The 26,195-nt window shown below is 37.4% G+C and overlaps 1 protein-coding gene across 3 annotated transcripts in view; it reads left to right on the top strand.

The window, feature by feature from the left end:
• NSUN3 (NOP2/Sun RNA methyltransferase 3) overlaps nucleotides 1-25,893 on the top strand; it is a 95,452-nt gene extending 69,559 nt beyond the window's left edge. For all 3 annotated transcript variants that reach the window (XM_058296032.1, XM_004446644.4, XM_058296031.1), the window contains one exon: nucleotides 24,948-25,893. In XM_058296032.1, coding sequence (XP_058152015.1) covers nucleotides 24,948-25,221 — 274 coding nt within the window. In that variant the 3' untranslated portion in view covers nucleotides 25,222-25,893. The remainder of the gene's footprint in view (nucleotides 1-24,947) is intronic.
• The last annotated feature ends 302 nt before the right edge of the window (nucleotides 25,894-26,195 follow it).

Below are 26,195 nucleotides of genomic sequence, written 5' to 3'. Positions count from 1 at the left end.
GAAGGGCAGCAGCCTCTCACCATCCCACACCCACAAGTCAGAACAAAGAGCCTCCCACCCATAGCCCACATCATTTCCCCCCTTATGCTGAAGCTTAACTTGCTAAGCTTTGGCATAATGATTGTTGGAGCTATGAGGTGGATGGCTGTTTGTTGTTTTGATTGATTACTCCATGACTTCACCTAGTTTGGCTGTCATAATCACTGATCAGAAACTAGGTATAGCCAGGCTACAGGATCTAATTGCATACTGTAACATACAGTGTGCCTCTTGATTTCACTATGGTCTTAGGTTAATACATCTAAGGCATTTCCCTTTCTTTTATGAACGTACAGCTGAAGGAGGAGATCATAATTGGTAGACCAAGGGCAGGGATGTCTTGTAGAGCTTCCTTTAGATTATGAAAGTTATCAATTTGGTTTTGATTCCAGCTCAAAGGTACAGTATACTTTAGGAGTTCTTAGAGAAGTTGAAATAGAAGGGAGAAGTTTTGTATCCAGTTCTGACAATACACACAAAGACCTAAGAATCCTCTCAGTTGTTTTTTTTTTTTTCTGGAGTTTGGAAAAGTCTTATATAGAAGAGATTCTTTTGGGATCTGAAAGAGTCGCCTGATGGGAGAGGATGTGTCATAGGTAATTGACTTCTTGTTGTATGAATTGGAGTTTATCTTTAGAAACTTTATGGCCCTTTAAGGCTAATTGTTGTTGTAAATATTGTGAGTCAACCTGACAGGCATATTTGTCTGTTAGAGGAACATACAAGGAGATTATCAATATATTGTATACAAGTGGAGCCTAAGGGAAAGATTGTGTCTTGTAAATCATTTTTAAGGATTTGAGAAAAGTAACTGGGGTATTCCGTGAATCCTTTAAGCATAACAGTCCAGATATGTTGTAATTCATTCCATGTGAATGTGAATATTTATATTTTTGTTTATTTTTCATTTTGTTTTGTTTTTAATTTTTGCGAATGTGAATATGTATTGTTATTAGGCTGAACTGATATTCTAAAGAATGCGCTGCAGAGATTAACTATAGTGAAATGTGTAGTCCCAGGATATGGTGGTTTGGTGTGATGTATCCCAGAAAAACATGTTTTTAAACTTAATTTGTTCCTATAGGTGTGAACTCATTGTAAGCAGGACTATTAATGAGATTACTTCAGTTTAAGGGTGACCCATTTCAATCAGGATGAGTCTTAAGTTTATTACTGGAGTCTTTCATAAGTAGAACAAAATGCAGATCGAAAGAGAGCCACAGATGGAGTAGCCAGAAGGTGAACTTCAGTGGATTCTGGAAGAAAAGGGAGAGATCAGGAGATGCCACCATGCATTTTACCATGTGACAAGCTAAGGACCAAGGATCAGCAGCAGCCAGCCCCAGAATGCCACAGTCTACAGAAAGAATTCATTGCCTTAATGATGCCTTGATTTTAACTTTCTCTTAGCCTCAAAACAGTGAATTAATAAATTCCCATTATTTAAGCCAACCCATTGCATGATAATTGCCTGAACAGCCAAAGAAACTATATCACAAGGGGAATCTGGGATAGGTGTAGATGAGGATTTGGAACTATGGGGAATCAAGGAATAATAATTTTATTTATTGCTCTTAGGTCTTGAACAAATTCCCATCCTTTCCCTGTGTGTTTTCTTACTGGGAAGATAAGAGTATTGCAGGAGATACTGCATGGGATTATTAAACCCTACTGTATGAAGTCTTCATTTATGGGAGTTAAACCTCTAATGGCTTCTAATTTGAGGGGATATTGGGAAAGTTTGGGAAGTGGTTTGGAAGGGCATGTATGGACTAAAATTTTTTCTGCACTTTTAATTTTTCCTACATCTGTAGGAGTTTGAGACCATAACTCTTCAGGGATGGAGGACAGGAAATTAGTATCTATTGATTGTTTTAGGGTGGGGTCAAGTTTCTGTACTCAAGGTATGTAGGTGACATAAATGTTCTTCATGTTCTAAAGGGGATTCTGGGTTTGGCAGGAATAAAAGTATTACCCCCTTTTCATTAAACCTAATTTCATATTTCCATTTAGGTAATATATCTCCTCTTAATAAGTTAACTATGGGAGTATCATAAAGTAGGAAATAATGCATTTTTGTGAATGGTCCTAGTGCACCTCAGATTGGGACTGATTTGAAAGTACCTTTTTTCTAAGGTAACAAGGTTGGCCTTTAGTTCATTGATAAACATAGCATTAAAAGCAGTTCTAGCTCCAGGTTCATCTAGGGATAGTCTGGAGTGTTTGGTAACATTTTTGCTAGTTTTTCTTGAAAATCAAAGACAGGTTTGTCTTTACCTTGCTTGCAGCCTTGGGCCTTGGGCCAGTCAGTCTTGCTGGAAAAGGCCTTAGGATTGGCATCTAACAGTTGTTGAGATTGGATTTTTGCTTGCTCTAGAGTGAAGGGAGCTATTTAATGGTCATATCTTTTTCTGAGTACTTCTAATTTGCCATCTAATCCAATTTGGGGCTTCTCCGGACTTGAATACTATATGAATGAGTGGAGATCCAAAATTCTTCATTCAGTTTTTGAGGGTCTTCCTTTGACTTAAGGAATTCTTTAGGTATGGACTTGAGTTCAGCCTTAGACCAAGGAGTAAAGATAATTTGGTCAGTCCTCCAAGTGCCATCAAAGTTGGTGTTTTCTCCAGGTTTTATCTTGCAAGCCAGTTAAAGGTGGGACTTAGAGTGGAAAGGAAGTTTGGATGCTGAGAAGAGGAAGAGGTGGTGGGCTCAGAGTTGTAAGCTAATGAAGGAGAAAAAGCGGTGGTGGAGCAGAAAGTATGGACTGAGGGGAATTTGAGGTATGCATTTGGGATTTTACTTCCTGATTATCTTGAGATAATTTAGAGACTGTTTTAATACAAGTTTGGTGCAAAAGACTCCCCAAATTGGCCGTTGGTTAGACAGACTAGCTTTGGTGAAATTTTGCCATTGGTCCAAAGACAAATGTAAACAAACATCATAGAGTTTGAATATGAAGTGGACCAGAATCCCTGAAGGAAATTCAGAAGGCTTTTTGAACCACTGACACCCATGACCAAGACAGTAAACAAAAGTAAACTCCAAACATGAGGAACAACTTGAAAATAGAGCTCAAAGAGCTGCAAAGCAAAGAAACAGAGCTCAGATCTGTGAGAACTTTCCTTTGACCTTGTAAGAGGCTGGAGGAGATGGGAAATCTGAAAGATTTGGTGGGTTTCTTGCCCATGTCATTTAGGACAATGGTTTTCAAACTCTGCTCTGTAAAGACATAGGGTTCCGTAGCAGTGTTTTAGGATCCATTTTGGGAGAATAAGGGAGGGATGGCCAGGAGAGCATCGGAGTCCATACTAAATCCCACTAGAGGAACAGTGTCTTTTTCTGGTTAACCTTGCAGGATTTCATTTAAACAAAGTTTATTGTTACTGAAAAAAAAAGTTTAAATCATCTAAAACAATGATAAACAGTATCTCTTTATTCATAAGCACATTTACCATGGACCAAAATCAGGTCAACTCTCGAGGTTTTCTTGAAACCTTTTTATTCCTTTTTCTTTGTATGGGTGAATAGACTATATTTGATATTAAATCAAAGACTATATCTTGAGGTTAGACAAGCCTAATGTGGTCTGTGGTCACTCTTTGCTAATTTAAGCAACTGGATTCTTTACACACAATCTTAGCAGAGAGTTTTTAACCCCATCCCTTCATACCCATATTAATGAGGTAACTCACTATTGAGAAGTTGAGAACATGTAGTAAACTTGAAATCTCCAAGTAGAAATCGATAATAAATGTTAAAACTTGTAATTTATAATCTATTTCAGAAATGTCTAATGTCATTACTCTGTTCTACCCATACTATATTAAAAAAATCCCTACTTTAAGGTAAAAACTTATTGCCAGTGGAGAGAAGATAATTATCAACACTGTTTTTTGTTTTTTAGGCTGACAAAGAATAGCTGCTGGTTATGGTAACTCTGAAAATAACAAACTCTGTCATGTTTCTTCACCTTGAATTTACAGAACTACTTTGATAGTGAATAGTTTGATATCTAGGAATTTGATTACTTACTGTGAACACAATGAAGAGTACCCTCAAGGCTTGTAAAATAATACTTTTAAAACTGATAATAGCACTAGGTAACTATCAACATAGAAATATCTGTGATTTAGATTATTATAGTACCTGAAACTTAATTTTGAATCTGCATTTATTTGATCAATTGTACATGAGCTTCAACTTTTCACTTTAATGTTTTCTTTGGTCACAGCACATAATAGTAGTAGGGATTATTTGCTTTTTTGCCCAGACTGCAATTTGCCAGCAGAAATAGTAAACTGATACAGAGTAAAATGATGAGAAACAGGCAGTGGAAAAATGAAAGAAATGGGAACTGCTGAAAAGGAACAAAAATAGAAAAACTGTAAAGGAATACTAGAATCAAACAGTGTAACTTGAGAATAATTACGAAATTTGAAAGGAAATGTAAAGGAAACAAAAATCCAAGAAATGCTTAGAAGAATAAAGAAAAGAAGTGTAGACAAATTAGTCTTTTAGAGTTAGAAAGAGGCAAAAAAGGATTATCTCAGAGGCAAGACCATCAGGGAGGGGCTCATAAAATTTGGTAAAGATGTGGTTATGTCATAAGGTCATTTTTGGTACCACATACTTCAGTATTGAAATAGTGTCCATGGTGTTCCATTGAGTCAAGTTTACGTACTAACAGTTAACAATTATTCCACTCAAATGAGATATGTAATCACAATTGTCAAGTAGTAACCTTCATTTAAAAATTATTTTGCTTTCTCTAGATTTTTATCCATTTACTCATGTTAGCAAGAGGAAAATTATTCTTTCTCATTTTCATAAATTACTTGTTGGCAAATGATTTATTTATTTTTTCCTAAATAAAGACTTTGGCCTATACCTTCTATGCTATAAACTAAGAGTTGTTTGAGCTGTTACTCACACAAAATTTTCACGTTGTTGCAATTAAACGTATTCTTTTGTTTTGTTCAATTTTCTTCCTGATCTACCTCATATTAAGGTAGCATTCATTTATTCATTTAATAAATATATTTTAAGAACATACATTCTTGTTTTGCTATATATAAAGAATATAAAATGAATATAACATGAACTCTGTTCTCAAAGAGCTAATAGATTATTGCCTGAGAAAAACAGAGGAAGGGAAAATTCCATGTGGAATCAGTGAATTTCCAAGACTATGTGAGATTTGAAGTGGATCTTAAAAGATGTGTAAATGTTCACCTGGTCTAGGCAAAGGAAAAATTCTGATTTTTGTGAAGAATAATTTAGGTAACCATTAAAACATGCTAAGCATCTCGAAGGATGAGGGAAAGAATTCATTTTAACTCTGATTTGATAGTTAATTACACAACAGCATCTGTCTTGATCCACAAGGAGCAGAGATATTGCTATCCATGTTCAGAGAAGAAGAATCCCTGCAAGTGATGCAAGAGATTTATGATAAGAATTAGACCTTATGCAATCATGGGAGCTGGTTAAATAGTCTGTTTTAAGTCTATTGCCCCTATTTTTAGTGCTAGTTTTGAAGTTAGCAGGGCTTGCAGTTAGCACAAGGACAAAACAGGAACCATGCCTTTCTTCTCACCAAAACTGCATAGTTCTCTTAACACCACTAAGCATTCAACTTTGATGATGAGTGTGACCTGCAGAAAAGCTGGTGCATTTCACAAAGGAGCTGAACAGAAACCTGGTCCAGAATTCAGAGAAGCTGAAGGACAATCACCTAAGAACTGGAGGAGCTGAGGGTACAGCCCCACATACAAGTTGTCCCAGTTGGTCTGTAACTTGTATACTAAGAGCTACATATATTTTCAGTGTCACAATGGCGTATGTCTGAGTAACCCACAACCCTACCAAGATATAGAACATTTCCATAACTCTCCTTTCAACAAATTTATCTATATTCTGATTCCTTTAACTTATATTAGTTTTACCTATTCTCAAACTTTATAAAAATAGAATCAAACAGCATGTTCTCTTTTTTATCTGACTTCTTTCTCTTAGCATAATGTTTTTGGAGTTTATTGCTGTGTATGTATATCAGAAATTTGTTCCTTTTTATTATTGAGTGTATGTCCGTCATATAAGTATACCTGGATTTGCTTATCTGTTCTGTAATGGACTTCTGGGCTGTTTCCAGGTTTTGACTATTATGAATAAGCAACTATGAACTTTCTTTTACTAGTTTGTGTGGGGGGGTACATATGTTTCCATTTCTCTTGAATGCATGGTATAACACCTTGGTTAAAAAATCAGTTGAGCTTATAAATATGGGTCTATTTCTGAACTCTATTCCATTTATCTGTTTATGTGAGCACTGTGTTGGTTATTGTAGCCTTATAGTTCATCTTGAAGTCAGTTAATATAAGCCCTCCAACTTTGCCTTTCTCCCCAAACTGATTTGTTATTCTAAATTCATTACATTTCCATACAAATTTTAGAATCCTTGTCAATATATACAAAGAAAGCCTCTAGGATTTTGGATTGGATTGGATGGAATCTATAGACAAACTTGGGAAAAATTGAGATATTGAGTTCTCTAACCCCTGTGCTTGGTATATCTCTCCATTTATTTGGGTTCTCTTTAATTTACCTTAAAAATATTTTGTCATTTTTCAGTGTTGAGATCTTATACATATTTCATTAAATTTATTTTTAAGTGTTTTATGGTTGTGATGCTACTATTAATAATATGTTTTTAAAAAATTATAGCTTTCATTTGGTTGTTGCTAGTTTATAGAAATCCAACTGATATTTTTATAACCATCTTGTATCCTGAAACCTTGCTAAATAAGTTATTAGTTCTAGGAGGTGTTTTGTTTTGTTTTGTTTTCATGTGTGTGTATGTCTGCTTTTTTCCTAAGTGGATTCCCTCAAATTTTCTACAGTCACATCTTCTGTAAACAAAGACAGATTTACTTCTTCCTTTCCCATCTGTATGCCTTTTATTTCTTTTTTTTCCTGTCTTCTTGTAATGGCTAGGACCTCTAGGACAATGCTGAATAGAAGCAGTGAGAAGGGTATCCTTGTTTTGTTGCTAATAAGAGACAGGGGGTGTTTAGTCTTAGGTTCTGTATTAGTCAGCCAAAAGGGAGTGCTGATGCAAAGTACCAGAAATCTGTTGGCTTTTATAAAGAATATTTAATTAGGGTAGAAGCTTACAGTCACACGGCCTTTACGCATCCAACTCAAGGTACCATATGAGGTACTTTCTTACCCAAAGCCATTTGCCACGTATCAAAGCCAGATGATGGGTGATATCTGCAAGGGTTCAGCCTTCCTTCTTCCTCTTAAGGCTCTGTGGTCCCAGCTTCTTCTAATCTCAGCTGTAGGCTGGCATAAGGCTCTTCTCTCTTCCCAGGGCTCATTTCTTTCCTGGCTTAGCTGCTCTGGTCTCTTCACATGGTCAGCTGTAGACTATCAGGCTCATCTCTCTCTGGGACTCCAGCATCAAAACTAAGTTCTCTCCTCTGTTGTGTCTTTTTCTGAGTTCTCCTGTGTATCTTCTCTGGGTATCTACTTTCGTGTGAGTCAGTTTTATCAGCCAAGCAAAGGGGTGGGGATTAAACCCTACATACCCTAAAGACAAGGTCAAATCAAAGCCCTATTGTTAACATGATTTAAATTAGAGACATGTCAGCCGTATCTGATACAATCAAGGGGTATCACACTTGGAGGAACAGACCATTTACAAACGTGATCAAATATCTTTTTTGGAATTCATAAGTAATATCAAACTGCCATAAGTGCTTTATAGCTTTTGCAGCTTTCTTACATCTTTCTGTATTTTAAAATTGGGTAATTTCTTTAAAGTTTAAACAAAGGCTTTTTGGGTTATGGTTACTTTGGCTATACAGTTTCCTCCAAAACTTGTTAAGCTTTTGGTCTGTTTCTTTCTGGTGGGTTTCATATGCAGGTAACCAGGATGTGAACTAGATCTGGTTTTTAAGCTGAGAACAGTGGTTATTTATCTGAATGCCTTTATGCTCTGACAGTTCTGGTTCTCCCTTACTTTGCGGGGGACTTCATAGGGTGAAGTATAAAAGCAGCATCTTTGTTTTGGGGCTGAAACCCATTGTCTGGAAAAGAACATTTACTCAGAAGTACTTGAGAAAGGCTTGAGTCAGCTGTCTTATCTTTGAAAGAGCTACTACCTATTCAGACCCACCTTTTTTTTTTTTTTTTTTAAATCGCTGTTCCACTTTGTATCATAGAAATTTTCTGGATTTTCAATCCTGCAAGGCCCTAATTACTGAATTCTCACTTAACTAAGATTATAATCCAGAGGCAGAGAATTTTCCTTAGAATAACTGTATTCTTTCCATCTCTGCTTCCACATTCTCCACATCTTTCCTGAGTCTCTTCTCATTAATACTAACATTTTGAGGTTTTCTTCAAGTCACCCTAGATTTATATGAGCTTTCTTGGCATGTGATCTGTCTCCCAAGATATCATAAGCAATGATGTTATTAAATGTTTTACCATGGCTTAAGAGTCACAGCGTTTCTAACTTCTAATATTTATGATCTTGCCCCCTCTTGCCTGATTGATGAGCCAGTACATTTTGCATACATTTTTGGTATCAAATATGGTAATCAGCTAAGATATTTTTTCTGCCAGCATAACAGAGAGAGAGAGACGAGAGAAAAAGAGAGAAAGACTCAAATATAACAGTACTTAAATAAAAGTATGGGCAGAATTATTCTGGTAACTACGTAGTCATCAGGGATCTAAGCCCAATCTACCTTTCAGTTTCACAATCCAAAGTGGGTATTCCAGCTCTCTTTATTTAATCTGCATTGTAGCTAGTAGGAAGGAGTGAAAGAGCATAACCTTAGAAATTTTACCTATTTTTTCCACTCACAATTATGGGTCATGGGTCAAACTTAGACATATAGTTACCTTTACTGCAGTACAGCTTAGGAAATGTTGCTTTAGGTGGACAACTATGTGTCTGTGGCAGTTTGAGATGATTTTATGAATCTCAAAAAGAGAAAGATTGTTTTTAAACTAATCTGTTCTTCTGGCTGAGATACCCTTGATTGCATTAAATTCAGCTGAATGACTTTGATTAGATTATTTGATAAGATTGTTTTGTGCTTTTAGACTACTTCAGTGGGCATGACTCAGGTTGTATCCCCACCCCCTTGCTGGTCTGATATAAACAGACAACTTAAAGTACACAGACACAGGAAGAGAGAGTGCTGTCATTTTTGATCCTGCCATGTAACAGAAAGAAAAAGGCTCAATTAGCTGAGACCCTGGGGAGAGATGAGCTATTTTGCCTGATAGCTTACAACTGAAATCAGGAAAAGTGCAGAACAGCAAGACTGAAATAGAAGGCTGGGAAAGAAGCAATCCCTATGCTAGGAGAGAGAAGACAACAGGATCACTTAAGCATGAAGCCTCAAGAGGCTGGGCCCATGGAGCTCAAAAAGAAGAAGAAGCACAGAGGGGAAGGAGAGACCAGGCAGAGATTGCCTGCCATCTTGCTTTAACATGTGGCAGCTGACTTTGGTGAGAAAGCAACTCTTATGGTTCCTTGAATTGGACTTCCATGGCCTTGGGACTGTAAGCTTTTACCCAAGCTTTTACCCAAATAAATACCCTTTATACAAGCCAACAGATTTCTGGTCCTTTGCATTGGTACCCCTTTGGCAGACTAAGACAGAAATTCTATTTCTATGGAAGGAAGTGAGAACAAGCATTGGAAACAGAAGTATTTGCCCCTGATCAGATAATACTGAAGGATGCAAGGAGGATAAACAAGAAAAATCCTTTGGTATGAAGACCGATTTGAAATATTTTACAATAATCAAGAAGTAGATGATGAAGGCCTTTACTTAAGTGAATGGAACGAAGATAAAAACAGGTGGTCTGAGGTGCAAGATATTTTCAATGGGAGACTTGATAGAATTTGGTGACTGCCTCTAGAGTGGGAAAGAGAAGAGGGCATCAAGTATGACTGTTGAGCCAGAGTTGTAGAACTATATTGTTTGGATTTGAATCCTGGTTTGGACATTAACCAGCTGTATTAGGCAGCCAAAGGGGTGCTGATGCAAAATACCAGAAATCGGTTGGGTTTTATAAAGGATATTTATTTGGGGTAGGAGCTTACAGATACCAGCCATAAAGCATAAGTTAACTTCCCTCACCAAATTCTATTTTCATGTGTTGGAGCAAGATGGCTGCCGACGTCTGGGAGGGTTCAGGCTTCCTGGCTTCCTCCCTTCCTCAGGCTTCTTTTTCCTGGGTTCAGGGTTTCTGTCTTCCTGGGGCTTGCTTCTGTTTCCTCTGTGAGCTTACTCCTCAGGGCTCCAGCTTAAGGCTTCAGCATCAAACTCCCAACATCAAAACCCTTAACATCAAAAACCCTCAATTCTGTCCTTTGCCATGCCTTATATCTATGAGTCCCCACCCCTAATAATGTGGCCCAATCAAAGCCCTAGTCATAACTTAATCACACCCAGGTACAGACCAGATTACAAACATAATCTATTATCTGTTTTTGGAATTCGTAACCATATCAAACTGCAGCACTAGCTGTATGATTTTATAGAATTTACCTAATTTCTCTTTGCATAGTTTTCTCATTTGCAAAGGAGAAATAATATATCATGCCTCAGAAACTAATTGAAAGATGGAGTGAGATAACATGTAAAGCACTTAGCTTTGGGCGGGGGGAGTGAAAAAGTGAACAAAATATTGAGTTCTAGGAAAGACTGATATTAAAGGAATAGGAAGTAGATGAAAGAAAAGCAAGGAGACTAAAAGGGAACTTCAGACAAGTAGGAGATGAACAAAGAGTAGTGTCCAGGAAATCCAAAGTGGGAGAATGTTTCAAGAAGTTGAGGATTAATGACAATCAAATACTTAGATTCCTTTTGATTTAGCTGATTGTGCACTCATTTTTTCAACATGTTTCTGAGGAAAATGGATATTTTTATCCACCTTTTAGAGTTGTGAAAACAAATACAAATTATGATTAACTGAATTACCAAAATTATTTGGGGTTTTAATAAGGATTAACTATTTTGAGTTTCTTTTCAGTCTGATATGTTAAAATTCCTTAAAACCATGTTTTAAATGACAGTCTGTGATGAAGAGGTTCAAGCTGTGTCTCAGAAGAGGTAATTGCTTTCGTTTACCTCATTGTAAATGCTGTGCAACAGTGTTTTAATAAGCAAGGATTATGTGCTCTATAAAATGACAAATATTCAAAGGCCCTGTTTCCAAACCCAAGTTTCTCAGAGTCATAGCTTCAGACATATTAATTCTTAGTTTCTTTATATTAAAAATGCCTAAAGGTATATTGTGATTCTTTACCTTCAGTGAGTATTGGGACCAATTGGGATGATAAAATGTATGCATCTAGCATCCTATGTCTTATTGCCCCAGATTGATACTTATTTTAGCAGGCTTAATATTTGCTTCAGGGTATGTAACAGTGTTAAAGCTTGCAGTCTGTTTCCTGGGATTAGATTAAGGTAGCAGTCTTTGTGCTGCATTAAGTAGCTCTAAAACTTCGAGCAAGCCAGTCTTTTGTGATCCTAGGTTTGGTAAATTGGGTCAGACTATTTACCATGCATCTTACAGACTATGTGTGAAGTGCTCTTTAAGCACCAAATAAACATAAGGTAGCATTATTAATTATTAGCTAGGCTTATCATGTGTCCTTTACTCTTTGAACATAGCAGTCTGCATCATGTTTGATTTCTAGACCAAATCCATTTTTCCTTTTATTCAGAATCATTCTAGTCTAAAGAAAGAGTAAGGATTTACTCCTGGGGAAATATGTGCTGTTTGTCCAATGTCTTCTGGAAGCATTCACCTTATCAGTTTTGGTCTTAGTTTGTCACTTTGCAGTGTGATAAAAAGACTGTCAGTATTTTTTATACATCTTTCACATTCTTAATATATAACTGTTTTTCTTTTCTACATAAGTTTAAAATAGCCTTATAAAGAGGGGTACAGAATCTCTAAAATTTTTAATTGAATATTAAACGGTTTTAAAGGACAGTCAGTCCCATTTCGGATTGATACTCTCGTGCTCATTTTTAGTTTAAAACAACTACAATATTAATTTTAAAGATGTGTAATGCCAGAGTTTCTAAGAAGAGGCAATAAAGGAATTTTTAAGTCTAACTTGATTCTTCCCTTCACCCATATTTCATCCAAAGGTATAGTAGCTGTTACTTTGCTACTGTAGTGGGGATTAAATGGACATGAATAAAGATGAGGAATAAGTATATTAATCATAGCACTGTTTAGCAGTAATCTTAATTTTTTTAAAGTACGGGTGTCTATGATTGCTTTACATCAGCACCAGAAATTGTTGTAGACGAAGTAGTCACTGAAACTTCAAACAAGTTACAACAGAAGAGTGACAAGAACTCATTTCTCTCCTGATGATAAATTATGAGGAATTAATGAAAGGAGGAGAAATCACTTTCTGATTTTGTCAAAAGATGGCACTGTTGCTGTTCTGATTGTTTTATTCTGCAATTTGAATTCTGTCCTTTTTAAATACAGAAAACAGTTAAATTTAGTGATCTACTTAATACTGACCCTCTCAACAGAATGCCAAATTTCTAAAATCATGCTCCAGAAGAATAGACCAGAAAAATGGAATTTATATTTTTTAAATGTGTTAGGTTGTTTTAATATCTATTTATAAAATCACATTCTCTGTTTTAAATTCGGAGAGTTTCCAAAGGAATTATAGGACACCGTACATCATGTTTTAAATTTTGGTTTAGTATGAAATGGTATCCCTTTGGAATTTAGGTAGCTGCCAGTGTGCCATGATATTTTAGATGATTTTTATCTCAGGGTCATTGAGCTTATGTTTTTGTTGAGGTGATGCTTTTCTTCAAAGTAGTAATATTAAAATCAGGTAATCTTTTTCTTGTTTTCCTTGTTCACCATAGTTTACTTATTAATAGTTTAAAGACTATATAGACTAGTCTGGAATTATAAAGGTGGTCCCCCTTTCTTCTTGTGCTGGGAAAGAAAGATATACTGGCATTGTTTTAAAGCCAGTATCTTAAATGACTTTCAAGTCTGATTCCCTGTTTTTCTTTAAGCTGACCTTTCCGGGATGGAGAAATGCAGTGAAAAGCAAAGCAATAATTAACTTGTGGTTAAAAAAAAAGAGCTCCTGAAAAATCGGCTTTGTTTCTGATTGTACAAAGAGTGTTTTAAAAATACACAAATCAAAACACTTTTTTTTTCATTTTTTAGGAACCCTTGTTCTATTGCCTACCTGATGCTTTTAAAAAATTTATATTTACATGAAAATTTTAAAAAATTAATAAAATTAGGCTTTCGTCAGAGAACTATGTGACTAGTTTGACATAAATATAGTACGGAAGATATTTTATATTGCTTTGTAGTGTAACTCCTTTGGATCTAAAATACATTTCAAAAATCTTATCCAAGACTTTGAGGCCAGAAGTGTTTAAAATTCAGGAATTTGGGGTTTTAAAAAGATAATACAGTATATATTCTGTATATCATGTGACTCCTGTCCCCATAGTAGGATCCGAGGCAGCACCATTTAATCAAACTTTTATTTTATTTTATTTTATTCTATTATTCTATTCTATTCTATTCATTTTTTTCCACCCCCCTTGTTGTTTGCACTCGTAGTCTGCTCTTTGTCCATTCGCTGTGTGTTCTGTGTCTGCTTGTCTTCTCATCTTCTCCTTAATAGGCACTGGGAACCAATCCTGGGTCCTTCGATGTGGGAGAGAGGCACTCAATCGCTTGAACCACCTTAGCTCCCTGGTTTGTTGTGTCTCTCATTGTCTCTCCTCTCTGTCTCTTTCATTTTGCCAGCTCAGCATGTGGGCCAACTTGCCTTCACCAGGAGACCCTGTCACTAGATGGGAGCCCAGTCACTTGAGCCACATCTCTTTCCCTAATCAAACATATTAATACTCTTTCTGCAAATTCATGAATAGTTATGCCACATGGGATGTATTGACCATAAATAGCCTTATAACAGTTTATCAGGGCAAATGATGACGCCAAAGAGTCAGCCACAAATTTAAGGAAAAAAATGTGTGTTTCAGAGGTTTTTGGATCTCACAATAGAGATCCTTTCAGGAGCACTCTACAAACTGCAAAAAAGCAATGAAAGATTTTCTCTTTATAAATGACAAATTTAATTTAACTTTTATTCTATCTAGTAGTCTTTTAATGTTTAAATTTTTTATTACAGAAGTTGTAGGTTTACAGAAAAAAATCATGAAAGTAGTACAAGGTTTCTATATCCCCTCCCCACATATAGCTATTCCTATTATTACTTAGGATAAGTGTGGTGCTTTTGTTTCAAGTAGCAAAACAATGTTATTATTATTACTAATAACTATAGTCCATAGTTAATATTAGGGTTCAGTATTTGTGTTGTACAGTTCTGTGATTTAAAAAAATTTATTTAAGTAACATATATACAACCTAAAATTTCCCATTTAAACTACATTCAAATATATAATTCAGTGGAATGAATTGCATTCACAATGTTGAGCTACCATCACCACTGTTCATTACCAAAATCTTTCCAGTGCTCTAAACAAAATCTCTGTACCAAGCATTAAATCCTCATTCCCTACCATCACCCCAACACATGGTAACCTATATTCTAGTTTCTGAGTCTATGAATTTGCTTATTCTAATTATTTCATATCAATGAGAATATACATTTTCTGTCATTTTTGTGTCTAGCTTTACTCAAATGAAGTCTTCAAAGTTCATCAGTGTTCTTGCATATATGAGAACCTCATTCCTTTTTATATGGCTAAATATTATCCCATTGTATGTATATAGGACATTTTGTTCCTTTCATCTGTTGATGGACACTTAGATTGCTGCTATCATTTGGCATTTGTGAATAATGCCGCTCTGAAAATCGATATGCAAATATCTGTACAAGTTCCTGCTTTCTGTTCTTGGGAGTATATGCCTAGAAGTGGGATTGCCAGGTCATACGTTAATGCTATACTTAACTTTCTGTGGAACTCCCAACTGTTTTCCACATTGGATGCATGTAATGGTGTCTTTTTTTAGAATTTTTTTTTTTCTTTTCTAGCTGCTTCATTTAACTAGGTGGTTCAAGCACAAAATGCATTTCAGTCTACACTGAAAGACAACTGAGAATTTGGGGAAATTTGTGTAGCCAATGTCAGTCTTAAAGCATTGGGGTATCTGGAATATATTCTGTGGCAGGAAAGCCTCAATCTGTTTGGGGTATTTGGGGTAAAAGCATTTCCTATTGTATTGTACACTATAATATTAATCAAAATCAGTTTTATTCCGTATATCAGTGTTGTGAGAACAAATCTTATTCCTTATTTCAAGTAGGGTGTCTCAGATGGGAGACTTCTGAGGGAAATATATATGTTTTTGGGAAATGATAGATTGTATTTTGTGGCAATTCTGCTTCGTTTTAGAAGTACTTCCCCCAGCTTTGCATTATAGTTCAATATTGTGTATTGAATAACATATAAAGCCCAAGATAGTATTTACTAGTTCTCATTTCAGTTTAGAGTATTAGTGTTAGCATTCTACCTACTCTGGTCAAACATAATACTTTTGTGGCGTGGTATAGCTCACTGGTTGAGCACGTGCTTCATCCCTCGTACCTCCTGAAAAAAAATTCATAGTTATACATTTGCTTCATCTACTGTAGATAATCATGACATTGTTTTCTGACTTTTTCTTGTAACTATGACTGGAAATCTCTTATGAGCATCAATTATAATTCAATAGTGAATAATACCAGTCTTAATATTACTTAGTTTGTAGTAATTTCATACAATATAGTTAGTGGTTATAACTCAGGCGAAAAACATCATATTTCTCAGGATCTTGTTAGGCTATGAAACTTGGAGACATTGAGAGGCCAAGGGACCATTGCTCCTTTGAAGAAGGTTAGAGGAAGATACTGTTGTTCCAAAATGGATGTCACTTGGTAAGTTGTTCAGTTTTCCTTCCTTCAACTAAAGTAGGAGGAGGAGGAGGAGAAAAGAAGAATTTTCACCAACATAGAAATTCATACAAACATAGAGAATCTTTGTGTCTTCTACCAGATCTCAAATCTGATGTCTTTCTTTTCTTTTGTAACCCTGTCTTTCTAATTGCTAATTTTTATCTCTTTCAGAATTTTAGGTTTCTCTTACTGGGCTTCTCTCAAGACCTTTTAAGCAGTAGCTTATGTTCTGATTATAATTATTTCTGTCCCACAGCAACCCCTCTCACATCCCACTGTCTAAATATCCTGAAAATATAGAGTCTACTGTTTAAGATTTGAATGACACCTGTAATATTAAGCCTTGTTTCTTATGGGCTATTTCAAAATATGTGTGAGTAGTATAAAAGCAGATTATTTATCCTAGACACTATGGACAGGGTCTTATATTTACACAGGTACTTACATTTTAGAACTTTAAATTTTAGTACTAATTTTCATCTAGAATATTGCAAAAGTCATAAGAAACTGATCTCTTAACTTTTATAGGAAGATCAAGACCAGAAGTATTGGTTTTCAAACCATTGAACCATTCTGATTATAGAGTTATTTTATGTTCCAGCTTTATCAAAAATTGAGTACCCACTGCCATATATGTACCAATAGAGGAGAAGCTATGATTTGTATAGACATATGATAACTTTAGAGAAAGCTTTATACTTTCAGCAAAATCAGGCGTGTACCTCAATATGGATTGATTGAATTCATGAGAAAGAAAATGTCATCTCTGGCAGATGGCAATTTCTAAGTATAGAAAAATCTTGGCTATCTGAACTCTGAGGATAAGTTTTTGCATATTGCCTGATATCCTTGATTTCTGAATACAGTATTATGGTACTTTTTGAAATCTATAACTATCACAAACAAGAGGATAAAATATAATGTTTAAACAAATAGCAGCTGCAATTAGCAACAATCATTTGACAGGAATTACTCACATTTTGCCCTAGGATCGTGTGATAACTCAATTTGTTAAAAAAGCTTTTGTATGCCAACACACAATTTCCTTATTTAGAAATTAATGCAGGCAGTTAAGTTATACCAACCTAATTTTAGAAAGATAAATTATGAATGTTGGAATGAAAGCAAAAAAGAATCAGTGAACATTGGCAACTTTATAGAAATTAAATTTGCATCAAGCAGAAACATTGTTTTACAAATGAGGAAGCTTTCTGTATGCTTTCGTATAACTCTAATGAGAAGGAATCATACTTACTTGGTTAAGCACTGGTTTAGCTAATTGTGGAACTAGGGCAAAAATAATTTGTAAGGTCCTTTTAATGGGGGTTTAAAGATATCTGCATTTAAATACTGCATATACCCTTTGCACAGTAATCAAACGTTTTTTAGAAAATTCTATACTATTTGTTATAGTTAGTAGAAAATAGTCCAAAATGAGGGTGGTTATGATGTTATGCAATTTAGCAAAATCTGAAAATGCCTTACCTTAGTGTGACTCTGTTGAAGGAAAAAAAAAGGCATCCCTGGGTGTTTTTTAGTTTCCTATTGCTGCTATAACAAATTACCACAAACTTAGTGGCTTAAAACAAAAGAAATTTGTTATCTTATAACTTCTGTAGGTCAGAAGCTCAAAATGGGTCAGCAAAAATGCATTGCTTCTGGAGGCTCTAGGAGAGAATCTTCTTCCTCTTTTTTAGCTTTTGAGATAGCTCATATTCCTTGGCTCATGACCCTTAGCCAGCACTTGCAACACTCAGACCTCAGCTTCCATCATCACATTCCTTCCCCTGATTCTCCTACCTCCTTCTTTTGCTTATGAGGACCGTTGCTTACAATGGGCCAATTGGACAATCCAGTATAATCTCCCCATCTCAAAATACTTAAATCACATTGGCAAAGTTCCTGTAATGTATTTACAGGCTCTGGGGATTAGGATGTTGTATTAGTCAGCCAACGGTGTGCTGATTCAAAATACCAGAGATATGTTGGCTTTTATAAAGGGTATTTATTTGGGATAGAAGCCCACAATTACCAGGCCATAAAGCATAAGTTACTTTCCTCACCAAAGTCTGTTGCCACATGTTAGAGCAAGAAGGCTTCCGACTTGCCTTTTCCTCTTTTTTTTTTTCTTTTAAAGATTTATTTATTTATTTAATTCCACCTCCCCCTTCCCCCCTCCCCACCCCGGTTGTCTGTTCTCTGTGTCTGTTTGCTGAATCTTGTTTCTTTGTCCGTTTCTGTTGTCGTCAGCGGCATGGGAAGTGTGGGCGGAGCCATTCCTGGGCAGGCTGCACTTTTTCTTTCACTCCAGGCAGCTCTCCTTACGGGTGCACTCCTTGCGCGTGGGGCTCCCCTATGCGGGGGACACCCCTGCGTGGCGCGGCACTCCTTGCGCGCATCAGCACTGCACATGGGCCAGCTCCACATGGGTCAAGGAGGCCCGGGATTTGAACTGCGGACCTCCCATGTGGTTAGACAGACGCCCTAACCACTGGGCCAAGTCCGTTTCTCCGCCTTTTCCTCTTAAGGCTCCATGCTCCCAGCTTCTTCGAATATCACCTGTAGGCTGGGATAAGACTTTGTCTCTCTCCTGGTGCTCAATTCTCTCTGGGCTCAACTCAGGTGAACAGCTTGTCTCTCTTCCAGGGACCTTTGCCATGTCTATTGAACCCTTCTCTCTTTCCTCACATATCTCCTTCTCCTGTGTGTTTACTTCCCCTAGCTCCAGTATCAAAACTCCAGCATCGAAACTCCAACTAACTCCTCTGCTCTGCCATGTAGTTTTACCTGACTTGGCCCAATCAAAGCTTTCCTCATTATTTAATCAAGTAAAAATGAAAACTCTGAATCCAATAAAACCTAATGTGTAAATAGGCCAGTTTACAAATGTAATCCAATATCTATTTTTGGAATTCATTAATAATACGAAACTACTACAGGTGTATACATTTTTGAGGGAGGGCATTATTCAGCCTACAAAAGGATGCTATCTCCTTTTTTTAAAAAATTTATTTTTTTAATTTAAAGATTTATTTATTTCTCTCCCCTTCTCCCTCCCTCCCATCTCCTGCTCTCTGTGTCCATTCACTGTGTGTTCTTCTGTGTCTGCTCATATTCTTGTCAGTGGCACTGGGAAACTGTGTCTCTTTTTTGCTGTGTCATCTTGCTGTGTCAGCTCTCCATGTGTGTGGCGCCATCCTGGGCAGGCTGCACTTTTTCCATGCGGGGCAGCTCTCCTTACAGGGCGCAATCCTTGAGCATGGGGCGCCCCTGTGCGGAGGACACCCCTGCATGGCAGGGCACTCTTTGCGCGTATCAGCACTGCGCACAGGCCAGCTCATCAATGGGTCAAGAGGCCCTGGGTTTGAACCCTGGACCTCCCATGTGGTAGGCAGACGCTCTTATCAGTTGAGCCAAATCCACTTCACAGATGCTATCTCCTTAACAGTTTGCATCTCTGATGTCTAGATAAGAGCCTTTTTTTGTTCCATTGGGAATATTTAAAGGAGGGTGAGAAGGAAATGATACATGTAATTTTTGTAAAGGCTAATAATAGATACTGAAATGTTGGGAGACTCTCAGTGGTAGGCACTTTGCAAAATATTTTTAAATTAATAAATGAATGCATGAGAAGATTAGAAACTCTGGATACCATAAAATTTATTTATTTGAAACCTTAAACAATAAGTTTTCTAGCAAGGTAATCCCCTTAACAGTCAGAAATAAATTTTAATAAGTGACCTCTGGAAAAAGTTCTGGTGTTTATCACACTCTGTCATATCTACTCTTTAATTTGTATCGTCATAGAAATATATAGGTTAAAAAAATATGTTAGAATTACATTTCTTTCTCTATTCGTTCACTGTTTTGATTGGAGTACCACTGAAAGAATTTTCCTGGAATCAAATTAGATGGGAAAACTTGTCTTCTCTCTTTCTTTCTCTGTCTCTCCCACCCTCCCAATTTCATGTACCAAATCCTCAGGTTTTTCTCCATTTTTAGATATTTCATCTTTTCTGTGTGTTCTCTCTCTTCTCTGGAGATCTTCTCATTCCAACCTGGTGTTTGCCCACTAGTCTTCCCACTAAACTGTCATTCTGAGATTTCACTCCCTTCACGACTCTTCTGTATTATATTCACTGGTTTATAGATCCCATTTCTCCTCTCTTTTTTTCCCCCCTCCCATCCACCTTCCCCACCCTGCTGTTTTTGCTGTCTGTGTCCATTCGCTGCATGATCTTCTGTTTCTATTTCTCTTTTTTTGTCTTCTTGTCTTTCTCCTTTAGGATTCACCGGGATTCGATCCTGGGGACCTCTGATGTGAAGAGAGGTTCCCTATCAATTGCACCACCTCAGTTTCTGGTCTCTACTGTGCTTCACCTTGACTCTCCCCTTCGTCTCTCTTTAGTTGTGTCATCTTACTGATGACTTACTTCTTGCGCAGGCACTAGCTCATCACACGGGCACTTGGCTTGCTGCACAGGCACTCGGTTTGCCACATGGGCACTGGCTTGCCACACAGGCACGCTTTCTCTTCTTTTTCACCATGAGGCCCCAGGGATCAAACCCAGGTCCTCCTATATGGTAGGCAGAGGCCCTATCACTTGAGCCACATCTGCTTTCTCATTTCTCCTCTTTCTTGATCTACTTCCTCATTTTGCTAGAGGTAAAATTTCTAAGGCATCTGATAATTTGGAAGTCTCTTTATGCCATACACACACACAGTTTGGCTGCCAGTCTGATTCCTGAAACCTTATAGTGGACCCATTTTTTTCTCTCTGGAAGCATTTTCTCTTTAGTCTCAAAAGTTCTGAAATTTAACAATGATGTAACTAAGTGTGGGTCTTTTTTCATTTGTTACAAGGTCAGAGTTCTTATAGTGGTCTATAAGACCCTCTACATGATCTGTGCTCTCTCCTCTTAATGCTCTGATCTCATTTGATCTACCAACTTCTTGCTCATCTTACTCTAGCCATACTGGTCTTCTCTTTCTTTGAACATGCCTCAGATTCTTTGCACTGGCTATTCTTTTTGCATGGGATGTCCCTTAGATATCCCTTAGATATCTGCATGGTCTACTCTCTTATCTCCTCAGGCTTTTGCTTAGATATTACTTTCTCAAATATTAACCTATTCTGATTATCTTATTTAAAATTGTAATTCCTCTGCACTCACCATCTAAGCACTCCTTATCCTCTTATCATGCTTTAACTTCCTTCATTGTCCCTATATTATATAACATATTAAATAAAAAGGAAAATATATGGAAACACATATACATACATAGGTCTGTATATGTGTGCATGTATATATATGTATATATATATTTGTGTGTATATATGCATGTGTTTATATGTGTGTGTGTTTTTCCTGTTTTGTTCATTGATATATACCCAACACATAGAACAATGGCCAGCACATAATAAGTGCTCAATAAATAACAATGAATGCACTGGAGTCTTGATGAGTCCTTTTACTCTGAAGACTCATCCTTTTTCATTGTGGATTTTTCTCCTATTATTTCATTAAGCCAACTCCCCCAATCCTCTGTATTTTCCTTCTAGTACTCCCTGTTAATTGACTTTTGGATCTACTTGATTGATCCTCCTTGTCTCATTTTCTGTTAATTTATTATTGTTTGACTTTTGAGGGGAAGATTTTTTTCAACCTTAAACTTCCAAACACTGTTATAAAATACACTTTATTTTGGTAGACATATATTTAATTTCTAAGAGAGCTCCTTTTATTCCATTTTCATAGCATTCTGTCATTGTTTTATGGGCCCTACAGCTTCTCTAATCTTTCTGAGTTTATTGGTTGTTACCATGTCTCTTATGTTTCTTGAATTTTGTTTTTCCCTATTTAATTTTTTTCTGTTTTTTTTTTTTTTTTGTACTTTTCTTACATATTTCTTAAGCAGTTTTCATCCTTCATTGCTTGGCCATCCTTGCTTGTACATTTTTATTTAATAATGAAATAATGAAGATAATAAAAGTGCTTGGAGCTTTCTTTTAGGGGTGAGATTGACCAGTTGTTTCACTTTATGAGGAGCTGGTTATAACTCTGGAGGCTCCCACAAAGGTAGAATGCAGAGTCAGTACCCAGACTGGCTGTCTTCCATCTTCCAAAATCTACTTTTCTTTGTTAGAACTTTCCAATTTTTTACCTGGTTGAGATATATGTGGTGTGAAGCCAATGCTTTCTTATATATACCTTCAATTAATACCTTTGCTTTTTTTTTTACTCTCATGCCACTTGATACCTGGCATTTCCAGGTCCCAAGCCTCTCTGAGTCTACAGGACAGATAAGTCCTCTGTGGCTGTCATCCAGTAATTTTCTAAGGCTCTCTCTACCCTCTTTATTAGTTACCAGACCTCTGTATAGCATCTCTCAGAAACTTGTTGAACTCTGTTGTCAGCTAATAATTCTCCTCATCCCATTTATTTCATTGTTTTAAATGAGTACTTAATTTTTAAAACAATATTTTATTATTTATTTTTCTCCACCCCCTCGCTGTTTGCACTTGTTGTGTCTGTTCGTCTTCCTTGTTTCTTTAGGAGGCACCAGGAACCAAACTTGAGGCCTCTGCTATGGGAGGGAGGCACCTAATCACTTTGAGCCACCTCTGTTTCCTGCTTTATTGTGTCCCTCATTGTGTTTTTCTTCTTGAGTCTCTTGTTGCATCGTCTTGTTACATCAGCTTGCCATGCCTGCCCAGCATGCTTAACAGCTTGCTTGTCCTTTTTAGGAGGCCCCAGGAACCTCCACTCCCTGCTTTGTGTGTCTCTCATTATGTTTTTCTTCTTGTGTCTCTTGTGTCAGCTTGCCACACCTTCCTGATGCACCGGCTTGCTGTCTTCTTTAGGAGGCACCAGGAACTGAACCAGGGACCTCCCATGTGGTAGGCGGGAGCTAATCACTCGAGCCACATCTGCTTCCCTAATTTTTTTTTTTCTGTCACATTTGAGGGTGTTCCAGGAAGGAGAGGAGATAAAGCATATCATCAGTTTGTTGTCCTGAATTAGAATTCCTCATTCTTTTTTTTTTTTTAAATATTTATTTTTTATTTATTTCTCTCCCCTTACCTGCCCCCCCCCCCCCAGTTGTCTGCTCTTTGTGTCCATTCACTGTGTATTCTTCTGCTTGTATTCTTGTCAGTGACACCGGGAATCTCTGTCTCTCTCTCTTTTTTAAAGATTTTAATTAATTAATTAATTAATTAATTTCTCTCCCCTCCCCTCTGCCCCAGTTGTCTGTTCTCTGTGTCTATTTGCTTTATCTTCTTCTTTGTCTGCTTCTGTTGTTGTCAGCAGTACGGGAATCTGTGTTTCTTTTTTTTTGCATCATCTTGCTGTGTCAGCACTCCATGTGTGCAGCGCCATTCTTGGGCAGGCTGCACTTTCTTTCGCGCTGGGCGGCTCTCCTTACGGGGTGCACTCCTTGCGCATGGGGCTTCCCTATGCAGGGGACACCCCTGTGTGGCAGGGCACTCCTTGCGCGCATCAGCACTGTGCATGGGGCAGCCCCACACAGGTCAAGGAGGCCAGGATTTGAACTGCAGACCTCCCATGTGGTAGATGGATGCCCTAACCACTGGGCCAAGTCCGCTTCCCTCTGTCTCTTTTTTGTTGCATTATCTTGCTGCATCAGCTCTCCGTGTGTGCGGCGCCACTCCTGGGTGGGCTACACTTTTTTCATGTGGGGCAGCTCTCCTTACAGGGCGCACTCCTTGTGCGTGGGACTACCCTACGCAGGGGATAGTCCCGCGTGGCACAGCACTCCTTGTGTGCATCAGTGTGTGTGGGCCAGCTCACCACATGGGTCAGGAGGCCCTGGGTTTGAACCCTGGACCTCCCATGGGGTAGGTGGACATTCTATCCATGGAACCAAATCCTCTTCCCCCTCATTCTTCTTTATAATCCCACACATAGAACAGAATTTGAAATTATGTTGATGATGTGGATCTTCATTGTAAATTTAGTACCTGGGATGGACTCTAGTTGTTTAGGTACAGATGTGAGACTGAATATAATATTCCTTAGATCCAGTAGAAATCCTGGAATCTGATTTCTTTATATAAAAGAAGTTCCTGATTAGTAATTGCTTTGAGGTTATAACCACAACAGCTAGATTAAAACTTTTCAACTTCCATCTCTCAGTAGATGACCTTACATCCTGCCCCACATATTATCAAAGCTGTCTGTTGTGAATTTCCATGTTTCAGATGAAAAGCTGGAATCCCATCTTTTCTGAAGCTAATTCTTCCATTAGCAATCTTGAGCCCTGAGACTTTTCTTCTGGGTCTGCTTCTACAAATATGTTCAGAACTCCCCCTTTAAAAAAATACCTTCTTTGCAATCTTTCCCCTCAAGCTTTTCTTCCATCTGATGAATGCTTCTTAATTTCTTTCCTAAATTCTCCCTCCCTTTAAATATAGTATTCCCTGGGTATTTGTCTTTGGTCTACTTTTCTTCTTGCGCTTTTCCTGGGCAATCTCATTTACTCTCATTATGTCCACTATTATTTTCAGCCCTAACTCCTTTCCTAAAGTTCAGATACTTCTTCCCACATACTGATTAGCAGCACCACAGCATATCCAAAAACAGACCCATTATTGTATGCCCTATCCCCTTCCTCCCATCCTTAAAAGAATAAAATAACCAACTGAACACAATATGTCTGTCCACCTTTCTCATGTTGATTCATCCAGTAGCATTTTCCTAGTCACTCAATGATAAATTAGAAAGAAGTAGTTGTAAGGATAAGAAATAGGCAGAGTTACTGTAATCTGAACTAGAGTCAGATTAGTTTTAAGTATATAAGCTCCCTTGCCATCAGACCTTCTATTTTTCTTTTAATGTACAGACTAATCTATTTCTGTATTTTTCTGGTTACTTGCAGGTCTGCAATTAAGGCCTTACGTCCTGGAGGGTTGCTTGTTTACTCTACCTGCACACTTTCCAAGGCAGAAAATCAGAATGTCATCAGTGAAATTTTAAACTCCTACAGTAACCTCGTGCCTGTGGACCTTAAGGAAATGGCAAGGACTTGCACCCAAGACTTCACATTTGCTTCCACTGGTCAGGAATGGGAACTCTTAGTGATTCCAGATAAGGGCAAAGCCTGGGGCCCAATGTATGTAGCCAAACTGAAAAAACAATCATGGGCTACATAAATTAGCATCAGGCATATTGTAAATCATGTTAATGCTTTATTATATTTATATTTATGGGCTCTTTACATGTTAATATTTAAATAATTATGCAATAACTTTACCTTGTCTGTTTGGATACTATTTAGTTAATATTTAAGTATCAGGAAGTGGGTGTGACTCAACTGATAGAGCGCCCACCTACCATATAGGAGGTCCAGGGTTCAAACCCAAGGCCTTCCTGCCCATGTGATGAGCTGGCCCATGCGCAGTGCTGCCATGCTCAAGGAGTGCCGTGCCATGCAGAGGTGTCCCCCACATAGGGGAGCCCCATGTGCAAGGAGTGTGCCCCACAAGGAGAGCTGCCCTGCACAAAAAGTGCATCCCACCCAGGAGTAGAGCCACACACACAGAGAATGGATACAGCAAGATGACGCAACAAATAGAGACACAGATTCCTGGAGCCGCCAAGAATGCAAGCGGACACAGAAGAACACACAGTGAATGGACATAAGAGAGCAGACAACGGCGGGGAGAAATAAAATTAATCTTTAAAAAAAAAAGTGCTTGAGTATATCAGAATCTAAGCTTGAGAATTTTTCAGGTATATTTTTTTCCTAGAAACATATCTGTTGCAATGATTTAAGATGGTGCAGATGGTGTTTGTTCTGTACAATAAATCTGTTTTTTACTTGATATTTTGTAGTTAAAGTAATTTGAATACCTAGTTTTGTGCATTAAAAGTTTGGGAATATATTTTATCTATGAATGTTGGTGCATTGAACCTTTAAAAATGCCCATTTGCCGGCTCTCTTATCATTTTCCTCATCAAATATATATCATCATTCAGGTCTTCCCTCTAGTAAAATAGTTTTCATATTTACCAAGTTGTTTTTCTTTAAGGACTGTCGTCTGCTTACTGCAAAGGTCAGTGACTCTGTAGACACTGACTTTAGTCTTCCACCTTTTCCTATTCTTCCACAATTTCCAAATACAAA

The sequence above is a fragment of the Dasypus novemcinctus genome, chromosome 4 (genome assembly GCF_030445035.2).
Source record: "Dasypus novemcinctus isolate mDasNov1 chromosome 4, mDasNov1.1.hap2, whole genome shotgun sequence".
NCBI classification, from domain to species: domain Eukaryota; kingdom Metazoa; phylum Chordata; class Mammalia; order Cingulata; family Dasypodidae; genus Dasypus; species Dasypus novemcinctus.
The sequence above is the reverse complement of the archived record's forward strand: the minus strand, read 5'-3'. Positions and strand labels throughout refer to the sequence as shown.